The 20,436-nt window shown below is 45.2% G+C and overlaps 1 protein-coding gene across 2 annotated transcripts in view; it reads right to left on the minus strand.

Moving 5' to 3' along the window:
* ZCCHC24 (zinc finger CCHC-type containing 24) overlaps positions 1-20,436 on the minus strand; it is a 166,489-nt gene that overhangs the window by 141,969 nt on the left and 4,084 nt on the right. Inside the window, exon 1 of one of the 2 annotated variants that reach the window (XM_045024084.1) lies at positions 13,201-13,215. The exons of the other annotated variant lie outside the window; for it this stretch is intronic. Within the exon in view, the coding sequence (XP_044880019.1) occupies positions 13,201-13,203 (3 nt within the window). The 5' untranslated portion in view covers positions 13,204-13,215. Of the gene's footprint in view, positions 1-13,200; positions 13,216-20,436 lie in introns of those variants that run through there. 2 annotated transcript variants of the gene reach the window in all.

Consider the following 20,436-nt stretch of genomic DNA (forward strand, 5'->3'; position numbering starts at 1 on the left):
AGTAAGCCTAACTCCAGTACCAGCAAATTGGTTAAAACAGTAGAGAACAGAATCATCAGTAGTAAAGAATAGAATTATCAGACGCAAAGATGAACATGATTTGTTAGGGAAGAATCAACACAGCTTTTGTGAAGGGAAATCATGCCTCACCAATCTATTAGAATTCTTTTAGGGGGTCAACAAACATGTGGATAAGGGTAATCCAGTGTATATAGCGTACTTGGACTTTCAGAAAGCCTTTGACAAGGTCCCACTCAAAGGACTCTTAAGGAAACTAAGCAGTCATGGGATCAGAGGGAAGGTCCTCTCATAGATCAGTACCTAGTTAAAAGACAGGAAACAAAGGATAGGAATCAATAGTCAGTTTTCAGAAGGGAGGAAAAGTAAATAGTGGTGTCTCCTTGGGATGTGTACTGGGACCAGTGCTGTTCAACACATTCGTAAATTATATGGAAAAAGGAATATACAGTGAGGTGGCAAAGTTTGCAGATGATACAAAATTACTCAAGATAGTTAAATCCCAAAATGACTGCAAAGAGTTACAAAGGGATCTCATAAAACTGGATGACTCAGCAACAAAATGGCAGATGAAATTCAATGTTGATAAATGCAAAGTAATCCAAGGTTAAAACATCTGTCCCCAGGCTGCACCATTAACTATATTGAAAACCACGACTGCTGATTCCTCAGCTGACATTGGAGAGAAGCACCAACATCTTCTCAGCAGCATGGAGAGAGGCAGTTCCCTCATGCTCGAACGGCTTCCGGAAAATAAAAAAGTGGGGCACTTGGGAACATAGGATTTTCCCTATTCCGTTGGGCTAGTGACCCCATCAAGTCAGCATCCTGCCTCCAGCAGTAGGCCAAACCTTGTATCAGAGAATCCTGTGACCAGGGCCGCCCAGAGGATTCAGGGGGCCTGGGGCGAGGCGGGGGAGCTGCGGTGCTTGTACTCACCCGGCGGCGGTCCGGGTCTTCTGCGGCATTTCGGCAGCGGGGGGCCCTTCAGTCGCTCCGCGTCTTCAGCAGCACTGAAGGGCCCGCCGCCGCCGAAATGCCGCCGAAGACCCGGACCGCTGCCGGGCCAGGGCTCGTGGGGCCCCTGTGGGGCCTGGGGCAAATTGCCCCACTTGCCCCCCCCGGGTGGCCCTGCCTGTGACCCCCCCTCATCCATCAGAGTGCACTAAGATATATGTGCAGTAAAATACCTCCTGACTCCTGCACTGCTCACCTTATGCTCTGAAGGGTGGGATTAGAGTACTCATATCTTGGTATATTTGACTACAGTTTGAAATCTGAGGGGTGAAAATTAAAAACCATTGATTTATGCTGTGCAGGCTGATAAGGAACTCCAGTAGCACCTAACTAAATAACCCATTTTATAATCGATACTGGCAATCTCTTTGCATGCTTGACTTAATTGCTGTAGTGAGGTGTCAAAACTAATTTTCCTACAAAATATAGTCCAATGTGCCACCTGTTCCACTATAAACAAAAATAAACTACAATTGAAAAGCAAAAAACACTTGTCATATGTTATCCTTGTCCTGATTCAGCAAGATACTAAAGCACATGCTTAATTTCAAGCAGCAAGTCATCCCACTTGGATTATTTGATGCTTGTGGTTGGCTGAATAAAGAGCTTTAATTTTTTTCCAGTCACTTGTCATGTTCTAATACACTGAAAATGATAAATACCAACAAACTGATGAATAACATGTCACAGAAGTTAGACTGATTATACGAACAGGTCTTGCAATGAAATGCCAAAAGATGCTCAAATCACAGCAAATTGGTTTGGATTTTCTTGTTGATGGGAAGGTTTGTGCATGCAAGTGGCCTCTTGGGAATGAACTAACTCACCAGTTGTAACTGTCCTCACCTTCACCTAATAACACCTGCTCACAACAAGGACTAACAGCCAAAATAACTTGTTTTTACCAACAAAAAAATAAGAGCTATTTTGGAAATACTGGCATGTGGGGAACAGCACCTCAAACCTGTGACTTTGTGCACCTGCTATTTCTTAATAGCTGAGATGATTCCATTTTCCTATGCCAATTTTCAGTGGAGAGTGAATTTTTATAGCCGAGTAATAAACCCCTGAACATAGGGGTTTTAATGGAAATTGTGACATCACCATAACTGCAGCAGTTCAAACAGGCTAGAATAATAAAATAGGATATGTTAGCTATCAAGGCCAAAAAAGTGTCAGAATAGAGATTTTTTTAAAAGATCTCTATTTCAGAAGTAGTAATAAACATTTGGCAATACGTGAGCTGAAAGCACTTATTTGGGTTTAGCCAGATTCTGCCCCCAGATAAGCGTACACAACTCCCATTGACTTCAGCAGGAATGTTTGCACCTGAATGAAGATTTAGGCCTCCATCATGCAATGAGCTCTGTGTGGCCTGATTTATTGCATGACCTGGCTCTCCAGTATGGGCTTCAAGACAGCAGCCTTTCTAATTACTCACCAAATTTTACTCCATTACTTGGTAAAACCATAGAACTCTATACATATTAACAGAGCAGGAAGATGGACTCACTAAATAGGCTTCAAGGCGTGACCAGATTCTTGAAGAATTACCCCTAAATCACTCCTAGAAGTGCTGTGATTTCAAGAGGTGATTGAGGTAATTCACTAATAATTATCCATAAAAATATTTCTCTCTTATGTGGCTCTTCACTGTAGGTCTCAAATCCCTTTACAAAGAAAAGAAGGCAAATATCATTAGCCTCTTTTACACAAGAGCAATTGAGAGAGGTAAAGTGACTTGTTTGTGGTCACAAAGCCAGACAGTGGCAGGGATAGAATCCAGCTCTCATAAATCCTAGTCTGGTGCCCTATCTGCTAGAGCCTATACTCTCATTTTAGATTAACTGACCCTTAAGGTTTTGATCCAGAAGAAATTCACCTCTATAGCTAATGCCATATAGAATTTACACAGGTACCCTAGGCTGCCTACCCAAAGAAACTACTCTTTATCCTGTAGAAGGAGAGCTACTTATCACCCCAGACCTGCTTACTAACACCTGAGTAATGACATATTAAGAGTCTGTCCAATCAGATGGTACTGGGGGAGTGATGAGAAAAAAGCCAGGGGAGACATTTTAAAGGAGTTTCACAGTTTCTCTTTGGCTGCTGGCTCTGGCTATATCAATCACTCTCAAGTGTATTTCAGGATAGCATTTTTCTGTGGCTGTAATGTAATGAACATAATTTCAGCTGGAATTCTATTTGGAATAATTTTGTGCAGGTCAATTAACCATTGAGGGATTTCCTGTCCCTGAATCAGTGGCCACAAAAAAACCCCACTCTTCATAACTTAACATGATTAAACTTACATGTGATTGTTGCTTGTGCATCTAAGCAACAGAAACAAAGCTATCAAAATAAGATGAGGACAACTTCATTCCTGGCCTGACTCTGTTGACAACTGTGAGTTTACACCAACATTCAATTTGTCCCGTTAAACTGCCTGTCCTACCTCCCACACGTTGCATGATCAGTTTGATAAGTATGAAAATGGAATGAGACAGAAATCAAGCTCTGTCAAGAATTAGGAACCTGCTTACTGGCTAGCTTAATGCCCAGGTGCTCTAATAAGAACAGCTGGACCCCAACTGAGATACCTGATTGGCCAAACTGCCTGATTAGCTGAGGGAATCAGCAGACCTGCTCTTAAGACCAGCAGCAGAAACAAGGCATTGGCTACTCAAAACATTCCCCCTAAGGGTCTGATAGTGTCTGTGCTTGTTTGTTCCCGCTCTGCTCTTGTTTTCACACACTCCAGGTAACCTGGCTCTGACTCCAGTTCTGACCCCGGGCCTCTGATTCCTGATACCAGCTCTGACCCTCACCTCTGATTCCTGACTTTGGTTTTGACTCCTGTCTCTGGCATCTGCCCCTGACTTCTGCTCTGATCACTAGGTATGACTTCCATTCCCTAATCCCTGACAAGCTCTACATGCAAAACCAAGATGTACACAGCATTAAAACAAAGTGCTGGTGTCCCTTTAAAAAAAGTATGCACTGGTGGTCTGTTACCTCCAGAAACTTTTGAAGCTAATATTTAGTTTAAATAGTCACTATGAATACAGGAGGGGGGTCGGGGAGGGGAACAATTCTAAACCCCAAATGAGCCTTCACCTTGACACAGGGAAGGATGAGTACTCTTTACATCTTGCTCCAGCTGCCTTGGTGAGGGAGAGGGAGAGTAAAGTGTAAACTGCTGTCTTTGCTGTATTGCTGGTGTGCTGGTATTAAAAATCCTTGTTAAATGATATATTAGGTCCTTTTCAGGCAAACAGTTTTGCATAAGAACTGTAGATCCCAAGGGGTGTCTATCAGAAAGCTGGCAGGTCAGGATTCAGAGAAGCACCTAAATATCTGGATCTGAACCTCTTTAGTGAGCTGTGCCTTTTGTGACAATAGCCTTTCCCATAGTTTCTCTCTTCCAGAATTCTGAAATGCAGAAGTGAATAAGGATGTGAATTTAACTGGGTGAAAGGAGGAGGCCTTGTCTACCTTCAGATTCTGGCAGATGCTTATTTTATCAAACCTGGTGCACCAGTGTCTGACCCAAAACTATGACAGCTATTCCTTCCCTTAGCTTCTCAGCTTGAGGGGAAAGGAATTCTAGACCACTGTATAATTAGATATGCCTTTCTTGAGGAGAGGAATTGTAAGAATTCTCTAGAGGGATGGTGCTTTCAGACACAGACCTGGAGCTGGAGGGGTAGTATAGCCTAATGCACTGAGCAAGGGCATGGAAGTTAGTCTCATATTTGCTGATAATGCACTGTGCAACCTTAGGGAAGCCACCCAATCCCTCTCTGCCTCAGTTTCCTCATCTGTAAATCAGAGGGGGTGATATTCTTGGTTTGGCGAAGACTAGCTAAAAATTCTACCCAAGACTGGTCACTTCTGTGCGTCCTGTGAACAGGCATGCAAAGAGTTGCATGAGATTTCATCACCCAACTCCCCTAAATCTGTGCCAATTGCTAGAGAACAGCTGGGGAGGTCAGGGGAAGAAGCCCCAGACTGCCTACTGAAATGCCCAGCCTAGCAGGCCACAAAACTACATGGGGCTCCTCTGACAAATTTTGTTGTACTCAGAATGACTCACAAGTCCAAGTAGCTTCCCCTGCCCGTTGCTACCTAAAGGCCTGCTCCTGCTCCCTTCGCTGTCAGTGGGAGCAGCACTGAGCCCCAAATACCATTACAGTGTAGCAGTGACCCCGGGAAAAGCCCTCAGGGTGGGAGTAAGGGATGAGAAGGCAACTATAAAGATTTCCACTGGTCAGACATACAGTCTTGGAGGAGCTTTCTAATTCTTGTACCAAGCTCTGCAGGGAGCCTTTTCATCTTCTGAATGCTAAACAACTGCCCACTTATACTGAAGAGACGCTCTAACACATGAGCACTATATTAGGGACAAGGGAGACCATTCACACTGCAAATTACTGCTACGCATCCCCACAGGAGCTTTCATTCCTTCTGTCTCTGGACTGCGTGCAGCTGAATCTCCCCAAGTTGCAGACTACTAATCTTCCTGACCTTTTGCGGGGAGAGGGATTGCAACATATTAGACCTCTGGCCAACAGCTTGATTCAAAAGTGCATCCTTACTCTGTTAAAAATAAGCACAGAGTTTTATGAGTGTCAAGACAGGTTATTCAAAGATGTAAGGTTAAAAAGCGATATGGGGAGCGGATGGACATATTCTGATTTTTGCACTTTAATACCCATGTTCACATTCTATTAACGTCTCTGCTTCCTGCAGGAGATTTTGTCTCAGTTTGAACTATAGTCTGAAAAAAACAAGGATCAGGTTTCATTTTGTTTGGTGGGTCTTCTGACACTCTAAATGCAAGAAAAATAATTCCTGTTTAAGACACACTAAAGAAGGCATTTACCTTCTGTGCAGTTATCTGATGGTTAAACATTTTGCTATGGTTCAATTTAACCCATAAATCTGAGACAGTTTTGTTTATATACTTTCGATTTAATAATGCCTTCTTGGCACAGCAGTCTGTACAACGGCTGCCAAAGTTTAAGAGACAAACCTCAGGTCACTGTCAGTGGTAGAAAACAATATATCGTCCGGCCAGATTGAGCTTCACAATATGTTTGGGGTTTAATGCCAGTTCTTGAGTAAGATAAATGTTGTATTAACACAAAGAGAAAGAGAACTGTTTACGAAGCTGTAGGCTGGAATTGTAATTTGGTAACTCCAGTTTTTGCACAGTTTTAGTCCAAGTTAGCTAGCCCTTTACCGTATGATTTCTCTCAAACACTTAATTTACATGTTAATAAAAAAGCAGTCTCCTTTTCAAGTTGGTTTTAAAGATTTTTTTAAAATCTAGGCTTATTTTCCATATCTGTTGGAGGGATGAAGTTGTCCTATTAAATGGAAACTAATTATCAGGGGTGCTGGGGGAGGAAGAGTGGATGAAAGTGCACATTTACATCTTAATCTTGTTCTGTTTTTTGTTTAAGCTTTCTTTTTTTTTTTGCTTGGCTTCCCACAATTTAAGATGCAGTCAATAAAATAACTAACTTTCTGATAACTACAGAGTAACTTTTGCTGCTTTGGGTCTATCCAGCCCAAGGTGTCTGTGGCTCTGAGACATGTACCCTGGTTGTCTAGCAGTTAATCTAACTTGAAGAAATGTGGACTCCCCCTGCAAACACACCCACCCACCCTCTGGAGAGTTTGAGGGGTGGGAGCTGTTAGTTTGGGGGAAAGCCTTCTCTGAACCATGTAGCCTCTCTAAAATTCTTGGCTGGCAGGCAGGTCGCTGAGATAGAACCAGCCTCCACATCCTCTTAAGATGTTGCTCCGTTATGTGGTTGTCAGATGGGGCAAAATCACAGATTCTTGCCCTTTGAAGGTAATGGGTGTAGGTGGTCATGCAATGACTAAAGCAGCATTATGCAGCTGCTACAACGCTGAAGCAGTCCTCAAAATAGGCTGCAGGAGTCAAAGAGACTGCAGCGCTTTTGTGAGCCATGCAGAATGCTTTTAGTGCAGAACATAATTCCTTAGTTGTAAAGAGCATGCAGTAAGTTTCAGCAGTTCAATGGGACCTGAAGAGCTGCAGGGATTTCAAATTTCTCTGGTTCTAAATCTGGGACTTGTTAATACATATTCAGACGTAACCAGTGACAAAAAGGCCATGATAGACCGGTGACAGTTTTAAAGTGTGATATCTCACAAGCCACCAAGGCTAGAAACAACTGTCATATTCTTGGAAAGCTGAGAATCTTGGATTGCCAAGAGTATGAAACATCTGCTTCCAGACCTGATAGGTTAGGGCATTAAAAATAAAAATGCACAAACTCTTAGTTCTGTACCTTATCTTATCTTCCCCAGGTGAATCCTTATTAGGTTCTACTGTAAGTAGATATCAATATTTTGTATCATATGAAATATTCGACTGACCTCACATGTCAAAGCATCATCTAACTCATGCCATTAATGAAATATCATCTGCTTAAATCGTATCAGATTTAGTGAAATCCTATCTTTCTAGATTTTTTGACTCTCAATAGTTTTGCAAAACTTCAAAATACTTTCAGGTTCAAGAGGAGCTACAATGGCTGAATAAAGTTTTCTTCACATAATGTCAAAGGAGCAAAGCCTAATATTCTCTGCCTAATGTAAGCATTTCATTGTGGGTCCTCTTAAAACTGCCGGAGTGTGGCAAAATGGGCATCAAATTGCTTCTCAGATTTCACATAAAGAGGGAAGTGCAAATACTAAATCTTGTGTCTTGTGGAACTACCCAGCAGTTTTAAGGAAGCATCCAATATCATTGTACTTGTGTTAAATCAAGTGTCCTCTCTGCTTCACTGCCCAGAAACTTTGAACCAGAAAACATTTTTTTTAGCAATATTCCTGGCCTAGTAAGCAGAGATAAAGTCCGTTTTTCTTCCTGAGGACCAGTACAACTACTGATAGTTGCTGCATATTACCCATGCTTACCCCTCCCTTCATTCATCTCCCCACACCCCAACATTTACAATAACAGGGGAGAAGTTTTCATATCTTGGAAGAGATAGGACCTTGGTTTTATATCTGGTTTTGAGAATTTAAGATCCATGTTACTTTCCACAAGAACAGGCATGTTAACAAGTGTCCTGGTCAAATTCCTACCTGCCTACCCAAATTACCTGTGCTATTTCATCAGCAAACTTGTTTTTTGCTTGCTGTTCTAAACAACTGAGTGGTTTTCCTGTGGACTGTTCCACCCCATAGGGATCTGCATAGGAAGAATGAATGATAAATCACTCCATGGTACTTAGCTACAATAACAGCTTGTTCAGGTACTTTGGAATGAAAGGTAAAATAAATACTGTTACATATTGTGTGTGAAAAACCTAACTAAAAAATCTTATGAGGTTTATCTTGGGGAGTCTGGGTTGGGACAGAAAATGAGTGCTAAGGCTGCATCAATGAGGGGTTTCTGGGAATGTAAAATTCCAAATTGTTTATGAGTTAGCCAATGATTTTTCCACCAGTCAAATTGAAAATACATGTAACTGCTGGGCTCTTCTCCACTGCTGACTTTTCAAAAACTAATTAATAAGAACTTAACTATAAATTATTGGTTCCATATCATTCTCCTGGGCATGGGCGGCAGGTTTGTATAATTTTTGGTGGTGCCCAAGTGGATCCGTCCCATCCATAGGATGCCTACCCCCACCTTATGCTTCAGGGGAACGTGGGGTCCAGGGTGGCCTGGGGGGTTAGCGGGGTGCCTGGCGCCGACAGCAGCGAGCAACCCTGCTCCGCCCAGCCTCTTCCCACACCGCCCCCACTCCACCTCTTCCCCGAAGGCCCTGCCCCTGAGCAATGCCGGGAGCTGGCGAGGTTGAGCAGAATGGGCTGGGGCCAGGTCACTCACTGCTGCCAGTGCCAGGCCCCCCGCTAACGCCCCAGGCTGCCCTGGACCCCATCACCCCCTGAAGCACAAGGTAGGGGTAGGCACCACCATGTTGTGCGACAAACACTTGACAAAATTACTGGACTTAGTGACGGACAATGCGGACAGGTGGGTATTATGTCATTCAATCATTCAGCCCATAAAATTGCACACATTTTGCATCAGTGACATTAAATATCCAGAGAATTACTGGGCCTGTGATGATGATGACCAGGGCTTGCTCACCTGTGGCTCCCCCTCCCTGTGCTGTGGAGGCACAGCCAGGCAGGTCTGCATCTGCAAGCAGGCACCCTGCCTCAGGTGCAGCTCCCATGGGTCCTGCTAGCCAATAGCCTGGGAGCCTCCCGGCCAATGGAATGGTCTGGGCTGGGGGGTGGAAGGCAAAGGGGGAGATTGTAGGGAGCTTTGGAGGAGGGGAGGCAGTGGGGGAGGGGAGTGGGCTGGCACAAAGGGGAGGGCTCTCTGGAGAGGAGTGACAGGGGCACAGGGGTCATTGGGAGTCTCTCGAGGGGGCAGAGGGTTGTGTGGGTCTCTGTGGGGTAGGGAGCTGTGATGGGCGGAGCCAGCTGCAACCTGGGTCTGCTCTGCGGGGGGTGTTGCTATAGTCCCCTCAGGAAGCCCCCCCCATCCTGTGTATTTTATGCCAGCCCCGGGGTGCCCATTGCTGCTCCTTTCCCCGCCCACGGCTCCATCTGTCTGTCCCCACAACCCCCCAGCTGTGTCCGTCTGTCTGTCCTCACAACCCCCCGGCTGTGTCTGTTTGTCCCCACAACCGCCCCCCCCTCCGGCTGTGTCCGTGTGTCTGGCTGCCCCCACAGCTCAGCGGCTGTGTCAGTCCGAGAGGAACGGACCCTGCTGCTGCTCTGCCCAGGGCTCAGAGCTGCTGCCTGTGGCTCCCTCCCCCGCCCTGCTGTGGAGGCGTGGCCAGGCAGATCTGGCACCGCCCCCTGCAGCTCCCATTGGCTGGGGTTCCCGGCCAATGGGCTGTGAGCCAAGTCAGCGCTGGGGCATCTCCAGGGCTGGGAGGAGCTGCTTGTGGGGAGCGTGAGAGCGCCCCACATTGCTGACCCCTGGCGCGGGGACCCCCAAAGCACAGGGCCTGGGGCCCAAACATTGGTGGAGCTGGGCCCACCTTCGGGAATATTGCTGGAGCATGGGCCCCACGGGCCCATATAACTCAGCGCCTATGCTCCTGGGAGCTGAATTAGGCTTTGAAATTAATTCTGCTCTCTCTTGCCCTTTCCAGTTTTCCAAATGTGGCTCATCCTTTGATGTGATATTAAGTGGCTATGGAACACTGTATGGATGTCTCCTTTGTTGCCATGATGTAAATGCCCAACTCTAAATAAACTTTAACTGCTTAGATAACGAAGCAAAAGCATATGCACTGTTTAACTCAGCAGCGCTAGTTTCAGAAACGGGGAGGATAAAGGAGCAACAGAGGAAAGGCTTTTGCAGCTGAAGCTACTTCAGAATCAGTGGGACCAATTTAGGGCTGCGTCCTGCTGTTCTTACTCAGATGAGGAATCCAATTGTCTTCAGTGGGATAACTCCACTGAGTAAAACAAGCAGGATTTCCTTTTAGTAGCCAAACTGCTCTGCTGGTTAATCCTGGCATTACTTTAAGAACAAGAAAGACTTGGCATGTGCCATAATGAGTAATTTGGTCACTTGTGCTTCTTGTCTCATGCAGTAGCATGATGACCTGACTCCGATGCACTGCTCCTTAGGGTGTTTGCATGCATGCTCTTTCCCAGATTCCGTAAGATGGTGTTTACCAAGACAGCAGCAGCAAAACTGAAACTGAACTGACAGCAGCAAACATATGAAGAGGGGGTGAGGTCAGATGGTTCTGAGCAGGTTTGGGGCTGTGGCTTTTGTCCCACCATCCTAAACACCCTTCTGAAAATCAACAGAGAAACAGACACCCCCTTACAAATCTCTTAAGGGATTTTTTTTTAAATCAGGACATGCTCATTCAAGCTCTCTTTTTTTTTGTAAGTGAAGTTGACTGCCTCCCTCTAACACAGCTGGATGGTACATCTCATAGGAGACAACACAACAACAATAACAAATAAGTAGCAACACAAGAATATGAGGTAAAGCAACTGTTAATGGGTATGGAGCCTTCTATCTCTAGACTGTTATTTTAAATGTGCTCTGAGTTGGTAATGACCAAAATCCTTTACCATCCAAAACCCTACGCAGTGGCATAAGTAGAATGGTTGTAGTCCTGTTCAGGTTTATATTACACCACAGGAGTTACAACTGCATTTAGCACTAATTGGCAGTTTCGTTCAAAAACTCAACAAAGATATTCAGCACTGAACAGACTATGAAATCTGACCTTCTCACCCTTGAGGTAATCTCTCCTAAAGAGTATTGGGGCATGCTGGCTGGTCAATAGGGGGAAAGCTTGCACTGTTCCTGGCTACTTCCCCATAATGCCTGTGGATAAACAGAGAATTTCATGTGGAAAATGGAATCTTTCACAAGCATTAATTGATGAAGAAAATCTAAAAATAAACTTTATACTGGGCCCCAATTGCATTATTGGGATTGGTCTCTTGGAATCTCAAAAATTTGGGGGGGGGGCGAATTCAGTATTTCTAGGGTTACTGAAAGGAAAGATTTAAAGGGACATAGTCAGCACAAAACAATGTCACTTCCTTCTGGAACTTTTTACCTATTGTTACAAGTAACAGATAAAAATGATAGAATTGAAAAGTTAGGGTCAAAAAGTTATTTTGTTCCAGTTTGATTGCTTTGTTTATTTGACAATACTTTGTGTGTCTAGTCAGGTTCACTCTTTCACCTGTGTTGTCAGATTCCCGTGTTTATGTAGGGAAATAGAAAACAGAAGGTGATGGTAACTGGAGGGGTGTACATGAAAGTATTTAACTTTTTTTTTTAATTGGCTAGAATTAAAGTTGACTGTTACTTTAAATGGCCATAAGCTACTTGTAATTTACAAAAAAATTGATGGTTAATCATCTCCTATTATTCTTAAAGGAGTCAGAGGGCAGGGGATTGTTGAGCTATTGCCAACTGCACATGTCAAGTGTGCGGTTCCCAAGTGCCAGTAATTACATGAACAATAGTGAGAAAAATGACAATGAAGAAATTAACCAAGCATAAGAAACAGACCACCACCATTACAGTATGTTTTGTTAAAGTATAATTTTGGGCACATGGGCCTGTTCCTATGTTTAACAGTGTGTCGGTCTATAGACTGTGTTTCAGTGTTAAATGCCTTTTTAATGTATTACAAATCTTACTGATATCTCTGGGGTTATAAACATAATATATCCACAATTATATATATATATATTTTTACACACACACACACACACTCACACTCACACTCTGCCCTGGAAATTACAGCAAATCTATTTGATTAAAGAGGAAATAGGTGAAAACATGTTTTGTTTTGGGTTTTTTACAGCCGTTTAAATTTCTTTTTCCACAGAGGAGAGCTAAACTACTCTGGCTCGACAGACAGGTTATGGGCATAGCTGAAATCTGAAAAGCTCTCCAGAGAAGAGCAGCCAAGGAGGCTTATTGCCATGGCCCAACACAAGGCATAGTCCTGCTGTCTTCATTTATGTAAGTAATCGTTACTCGCATGAGTAGCCCTACTGAAGTCAATTTGGTACTTTATGGTTAGGGCCTTGAAAAGACATTGCTCTAATGGTAATTCTTGCATTTGCTTCAAGGATGACAAGCATTTGGCATGAATAAAAATACTTATTTTTGTCGTCTTAAACCAAACCTCTACAGTTCTGAAAACGACCTTTTTAAATTTCATGGCCGTGGCTATCACTTCACTTTTCACACAATAGCACTTAAATAAAAGATGGCTAGTAACTGCACTTATTTACCCTGAAATGGAGACGTTAGGAAACGTCTGACTGAAATATTTAAGGGATTATACATTAGTATGGATAATGAGGATATTCAGATTTAGAATAGTAACCATTTTAAATAAAAAAGATCTGGAAGGGATATATACTCCCATGCTGCAGGGCATAAACTAACTTCTATTGGGGATAAGGAGGAAATTTGCCCTAGGGGCAGGTTACCCCAGAACTGCCTATTGAAGGGTTTCTAGCACCTTGAGCTGAGGTATCTGCTGTCAGTGACAGGATACTGAACGTACTGGACTCAGTGGTATGATCACATATGGCAGTTCCTATGTTCAGAAGATACAAAGAGTGTAGTGAAAATTCATCAGTCTCTTTTCTTACCATCTCCCTCAAAATTGGTAAGTTTAGAAGAAAAGGAAATCTCTCTTCACAAAGTATGAAGTCAGTGTGTGGTATTCCTAGAAATGAGAGATGGATAACAGGTCACCTGATCCATTTCCCTGCAAGTACAAGTTAGGTCCCTACACTGTTTTTACTAGCGCACGGTCCAGTTTAATTCTAAGAGTCCCAACCTACGAGACTCCCATCAGTTCCCTTCGAAGGCTAATCCACCAGCTTTTAGATTTTACTATGGGGAAGCTGTTCTTGATATTTTGCCTTGATTTTTGCCTTTTTTTTTAAATTTCATCCCACTTTCTTCTGTGTACCACCTAAGTAATTTCTCTCAATGCTTACTATTTACATCCTTCACATATTAAAATACAGTAATATTCCTCCAGCCTTTTAGTCATTGCTTTGCTAAAAGTATAATTAGTCATTCTGATCATCTGAACTCACTCCATTTTGGCTATCTGTCTGGTAATGAATGAGGGGCTCAGAGCCACCTAACTACAGCAAATGCAACACTTCAGCTACAGTTTATTATCTGTATTACAGTAATGCCTAGAGGCCCAAGCCCCACTGTACTAGGCACTGTACAAACATAATCAAAGGCCCCAAAGATTTTACAATCTAAGATGAGCTACAGATATACAGGACTATTTCCTACTCCCTGAGGTAATTAAAGCTTGTCTGTATGGAGTCAAAATTACAAAGGCTTTTTTGTTTTATTTTGTTGCCATGTAACATTTTCAGTTTGCATCTCATCTACTGTCTCCATCACGCCTTTATTTTTTCCTCCCACTGAATATCAGTGCATGGGAGTATCTTTTCCCGGTGTATATGTACTTACCTTTTACGATAGTTTAATTTCATTTTGTTACTTTCTGCTCATATTGTTAGCCACACTTAGGCACCTGAATCTCTGTCTAGGAACATACAGGCTGATTTGAGGCAAGTAAAGTTGATATTTAGGTAGAAAAAAAATAGAGAGATTTTAAGCAAACAGGACCTCAGATACCTTTGTATTGTCTCTGTCCTCACTGTCATTCACATTTCCCAGTTTAATATTAACTGTTAATTTCATTAACATTATCCCTTTTCTCTTGAGAACCTCACTAATGTGAGAATGGGCTGGTGGTCTTCAGACATCTAGCATTCTTTCATTATAATAGGTGTTCATAGAATCATAGAATCTCAGGGTTGGAAGGGACCTCAGGAGGTCATCTAGTCCAACGCCCTGCTCAAAGCAGGATCAAACCCAACTAAATCATCCCAGCCAGGGCTTTGTCAAGCCTGACCTTAAAAACCTCTAAGGAAGGAGATTCCACCACCTCCCTAGGTAACCCATTCCAGTGCTTCACCACCCTACTAGTGAAAAAGTTTTTCCTAATGTCCAACCTAAACCTCCCCCTCTGCAACTTGAGACCATTACTCCTTGTTCTGTCATCTTCTACCACTGAGAACAGTCTAGATCCATCCTCTTTGGAACCCCCTTTCAGGTAGTTGAAAGCAGCTATCAAATCCCCCCTCATTCTTCTCTTCTGCAGGCTAAACAATCTCAGTTCCCTCAGCCTCTCCTCGTAAGTCATGTGCTCCAGCCCCCTAATCATTTTTGTTGCCCTCCGCTGGACTCTCTCCAATTTATCCACATCCTTCTTGGAGTGTGGGGCCCAAAACTGGACACAGTACTCCAAATGAGGCCTCACCAGTGCTGAATAGAGGGGAATGAGCACATCCCTCGATCTGCTGGAAATGCCCCTAATTATACAACCCAAAATGCCATTAGCCTTCTTGGCAACAAGGGCACACTGTTGACTCATATTCAGCTTTTCGTCCACCGTAACCCCTAGGTCCCTTTCTGCAGAACTGCTGCCCAGCCATTCGGTCCCTAGTCTATAGCAGTGCATGGGATTCTTCCGTCCTAAATGCAGGATTCTGCACTTGTCCTTGTTGAACCTCATCATATTTCTTTTGGCCCAATCCTCTAATTTGTCTAGGTCCCTCTGTATCCTATCCCTACCCTCCAGCGCATCAACCACTCCTCCCAGTTTAGTGTCATCTGCAAATTTGCTAAGGGTGCAGTCCACACCATCCTCCAGATCATTAATGAAGATATTGAACAAAACCGGTCCCAGCACCGACCCTTGGGGCACTCCACTTGATACCGGCTACCAACTAGACATGGAACCATTGATCACTACCCATTGAGCCCGACCATCTAGCCAGTTTTCTATCCACCTTACCGTCCATTCATCCAGCCCAGACTTCTTTAACTTGCTGGCAAGAATACTGTGGGAGACTGTATCAAAAGCTTTGCTAAAGTCCAGAAATAGCACATCCACTGCTTTCCCCTCATCCACAGAGCTGGTTATCTCATCATAGAAGGCAATTAGGTTAGTCAGGCATGACTTGCCCTTGGTGAATCCATGCTGACTGTTCCTGATCACTTCCCCCTCCTTTAAGTGGTTCAGAATTGATTCCTTGAGGACCTGTTCCATGATTTTTCCAGGGACTGAGGTGAGACTGACTGGCCTGTAGTTCTCTGGATCTTCCTTCTTCCCTTTTTTAACGATGGGCACTTTTCCAGTCATCCGGGACCTCCCCCGATCGCCATGATTTTTCAAAGATAATGGCCAATGGCTCTGCAATCTCATCGGCCAACCCCTCAGATGCAGCGCATCCGGCCCCATGGACTTGTGCTCATCCAGCTTTTCTAAATAGTCCCGAACTACTTCTTTCTCCACAGAGAGCTGGTCACCTCCTCCCCATACCGTGCTGCAGAGTGCAGCTGTCTGGGAGCTGACCTTGTCTGTGAAGACAGAGGCAAAAAAAGCATTGAATACACTAGCTTTCTCCCCATCCTCTGTCACTAGGTTCCCTCCCTCATTCAGCAAGGGGCCCACACTTTCCTTGACTTTCTTCTTGTTGCTAACATACCTGAAGAAACCCTTCTTGTTACTCCTAACATCTCCGGCTAGCTGCAACTCCAAGTGTGATTTGGCCTTCCTAATTTCACTCCTGCATGCCTGAGCGATACTTTTATACTCCTCCCCGGTTATTTGTCCAATCTTCCACTTCTTGTAAGCTGTTTTTTTGTGTTTAAGACGAGCAAGGATTTCACTGTTAAGCCAAGCTGGTCACCTGCCATATTTACTTTTCTTCCTACACATTGGGATGGTTTGTTCCTGCAACCTCAATAAGGATTCTTTAAAATACAGCCAGCTTTCCTCGACTCCTTTCCCCGTCATGTTATTCTCCCAGGGGACCTTGCCCATCAGTTCCCTGAGGGAGTCGAAGTCTGCTTTTCTGAAGTCCAGGGTCTCTGTTCTACTGCTCTCCTTTCTTCCTTGTATTAGGATCCTGAACTCGACCATCTCATGGTCACTGCCTCCCAGGTTCCCATCCACTATTGCTTCCTCTACTATTTCTTCCCTGTTTGTGAGCAGCAGGTCAAGAAGAGCTTTTCCCCTAGTTGGTTCCTCCAGCACTTGCACCAGGAAATTGTCCCCTACACTTTCCAGAAACTTCCTGGATTGTCTGTGCACTGCTGTATTGCTCTCCCAGCAGATATCGGGGTGATTAAAGTCACCCATGAGAACCAGGGCCTGTGATCTAGCAACTTCTGTTAGTTGCTGGAAGAAAGCCTCGTCCACCTCATCCCCCTTGTCTGGTGGTCTGTAGCGGACTCCCACCACGACATCACCCTTGTTGTTCATACTTCTAAATTTAATCCAGAGACTCTCAGGTTTTTCTGCAGTTTCGTACTGGAGCTCTGAGCAGTCATACTACTCTCGTACATACAACACAACTCCCCCTCCTTTTCTGCCCTGCCTATCCTTCCTGAACAGTTTATATCCATCCATGACAGTACTCCAATCATGTGAGTTATCCCACCAAGTCTCTGTTATTCCAATTACATCATAATTCCTTGACTGTGCCAGGACTTGTAGTTCTCCCTGCTTGTTCCCCAGGCTTCTTGCATTTGTGTATAGGCATGTAAGATAACTCACTGATCATCCTGGTGTCCCAGTATGGGGCTGGAGCCCTCCCCTCTTGCACTCACCTACTTGTGCTTTCTCCCGATATCTCACTTCCCCACTTACCTCGGGGCTTTGGTCTCCTTCCCCCGGTGAACCTAGTTTAAAGCCCTCCTCACTAGGTTAGCCAGCCTGCTTGCAAAGATGCTCTTCCCTCTCTTCGTGAGGTGGAGCCCGTCTCTGCCTAGCAATCCTTCTTCTTGGAAGACCATCCCATGGTCAAAGAATCTAAACCCTTCTCTCCGACACCATCTGCGTAGCCATTCGTTGATTTCCACAATTCGACGGTCTCTACCCTGGCCTTTTCCTGCCACAGGGAGGATAGACGAGCACACCACTTGCGCCTCAAACTCCTTTATCCTTCTTCCCAGAGCCACGTAGTCTGCAGTGATACGCTCAAGGTCATTCTTGGCAGTATCATTGGTGCCCACGTGGAGAAGCAGGTAGCGATCTGAGGGCTTGATGAGTCTCGGCAGTCTCTCCATCACATCTTGAATCCTAGCCCCTTGCAAGCAGCACACCTCTCGGTTTTCCCGGTCAGGGAAAGTGTTAGTACTACTTTCCACAGGACATCCATTAGATTTCTTAATTCCCCTGCCTCCCCACAAATAAACTGCCTTTCTAAATTGGTGAATCCATTCCTTACAATGGTGAATTCATGTAGCTCATGTTTTCTCATTACCAATTGGTTCTTCCTTGTCTGTAAGAAGTTTGATCTGGGAGGTCACAGGGTATCAAATTATCCTCTAGTTACACTGTTATAATCAGTAAATACTTGCAGTTATGCATGTTAAAATAACGGTAAATAGACCAGATGTAGCAGGGCTGTTGCAGAAGTTACTGGAAGGAATTCCCCTCTCTCCAGTGCCATGTACAGCACTGCACAAATGGTTGTGTATCATAAAGACATGATGGTGTATCGTAAAGACATGGTGCTTCCTCTCAAGTATAGGTATTGGCCTCTGCTGGAGTTAGGACACTGAACTTTAAGTCAAGTTTGTCCCTACATAATGATGGCTATCACGACATGACCAAATTCTGTACCAATTTGGTAGGCAGCCTGTTGAAAGTGAGTATGGAAAACAACATATAAATCTGCCATACTGTACCTACTGGGTTCCGAGAAGTGGGCGGGTGGAAGCCTGCCCACTGCTAAAGGATCCCCCCCAAGCCTAAGGGGAGGATCTACAGGACCTCAAAACCCAACTGATTTCGGGGGACAGCTAATAAAAGAACAGGGACAGGAGTGCGGTCAAAGGGTCAAAAGGAGGGAGCCTGACGGGGACACCGAGCAGAGAACCCCGGACAGCGCCCACTGCTCCTCGAAGGCATCAAGGGAGCCAGCGGACGCCGCCCAGAGGAACTCCGCCCGGAGATGTGAACGGACTAAGGATCGGAAACAAGCCCCACAGTCGCAGGAGTCTCCAGTGGCCAATTGCCTCTCCCTGGTCGCGTAGATGGCCATTTTAGCCAGGGCGAGGAGGAGGTTGACCAGGAGGTCCCGCGACTTTGTGGGGCCACGGATAGGGAGTGCGTGGAGAAGGAGGTGAGGGGAAAAGTGCAGCCAGAAACGTAACAGAATGTCGGTGAGGAGCCGGTATAGGGGCTGCAACCTGGCGCACTCTAGGTAAACATGCGCCAGGGTCTCCCTCACGCCGCAGAAGGGGCAGGTGTCCGGGACAGGGGTGAACCGCTCTAAGTACACGTCCGTGCTCACGGCCCCGTGAAGGAGCCGCCAGCTGATATCCCCGGCGGGCCTTGGGACCAGGGTGGAGTACAGGCTGGCCCACCGGGGCTCCTCACCCTCCACAGGTGGCAAGAGGTCCCGCCACTTGGTGTCGGGGCGGGACACGAGGGTGAGGAAGTGAAGGGTCTGCCATACTGTAGTGGGGTGGTTACCCCGCTCTTGCCCTGAAGAGCTTTAAACAGCCCTGGGAGAGGGCTGTGGCAGGGAAAGCAGCTACTAGGCTGATTGAGGAAGCAGCCACAGCTGGGCCACGCCCCAATCAGGCCTCAGCTGGCCCTATATAAGAGGCTGGGAGCTAGGAGCTCAACAATCTCTCTCTGTGTTCAGAGAGAAAAGGGCCTGGCTGCAGGGAGGTTAACCAGGTATCTGGAGTGGAGCAGGGCTGGGGAAAGGCCAAGGGAGCCAGGGAGCTCTGGCCTAGGAAAGCCCCAGGCTGCAGGCCTGGTAAGGCCTGTTAGGTACTGGGTTGCAGGGACAGCCCATGAGTAGGCAGAGGCAGCAGGTCCAAAACCCCCCTTGCTGGTGATGAGTGGCATTTACACTGCAGTGTGCCCCACTGAACAGGGGCTAGATGGAGACTGGGCAGTAGCCAAGACTGAGGCAAAGTGGAGATAGTGGGTGGGGATTCCCCTGGGAGGGGGAGACCCAGAACTGTGGGGGTACTGCCAGGGGCCAGCACCCAGTTAAAGGGGCACCGCGGTCCTGGGAGGGACATGGGGGGCCAGTAGTAGTAGCGGATCACCGGCTGACAGAGGGCGCGCCTGGGTCAAAGAGCTAATTCCTGGAGATGACCAGCAGGAGGCACCACCGGGTGAGTCTGCGCCTGATTATACACACCATTATCCTAGGTTTCTCAATTATACCACTTACTGACACAGTTACCTGGCTGACTCTCAAATACATTAAATCCCTTGTAAGCAATCCTACAACAAACTTCAAATACTTGGCTCCAAAGAATGAGGTTATAATGAAAGTTAAGTTGAGTTCAATAGCATCGTTGTGTTCCAAAATGCCTTTATTTCATATCTTGGGCAATAAATGCTCCAGTAAAATTTTATTTAAACCAGGTCTGTTTTGTAAAATGAGTCTCCCAGCTGGAACAAAACATTCATTGTCAATATACTGTTTAAACCTTTTATTGTTGCCTTTTTGTTGGTACAAGGGGCTTTTATGCACCAAACAGCTATAGTCATCATGTTTATCTAGAAGGCATCCAGTGTAGTGGAAAAAAGTCTGGAGGACAAAAATCTTGGTTAAGTGCAAGAGTATTTTGTGGATGCCTGCATTTTTTTTTCTGTCCAGTTCCTTTGGTCAGCATGCAAGTCACATACACAGGCACTGCCATGCAGACTTGCAAGTCCTGTATAATAGCAACTTTTCATGAGCTGTCTACTTTTCCAAGCACTCTCCTCTGAAAATTTTTCAACTGGATGACAACATGGTGTACACATG

Source organism: Mauremys mutica, chromosome 7 (genome assembly GCF_020497125.1).
Source record: "Mauremys mutica isolate MM-2020 ecotype Southern chromosome 7, ASM2049712v1, whole genome shotgun sequence".
NCBI lineage: Eukaryota > Metazoa > Chordata > Testudines > Geoemydidae > Mauremys > Mauremys mutica.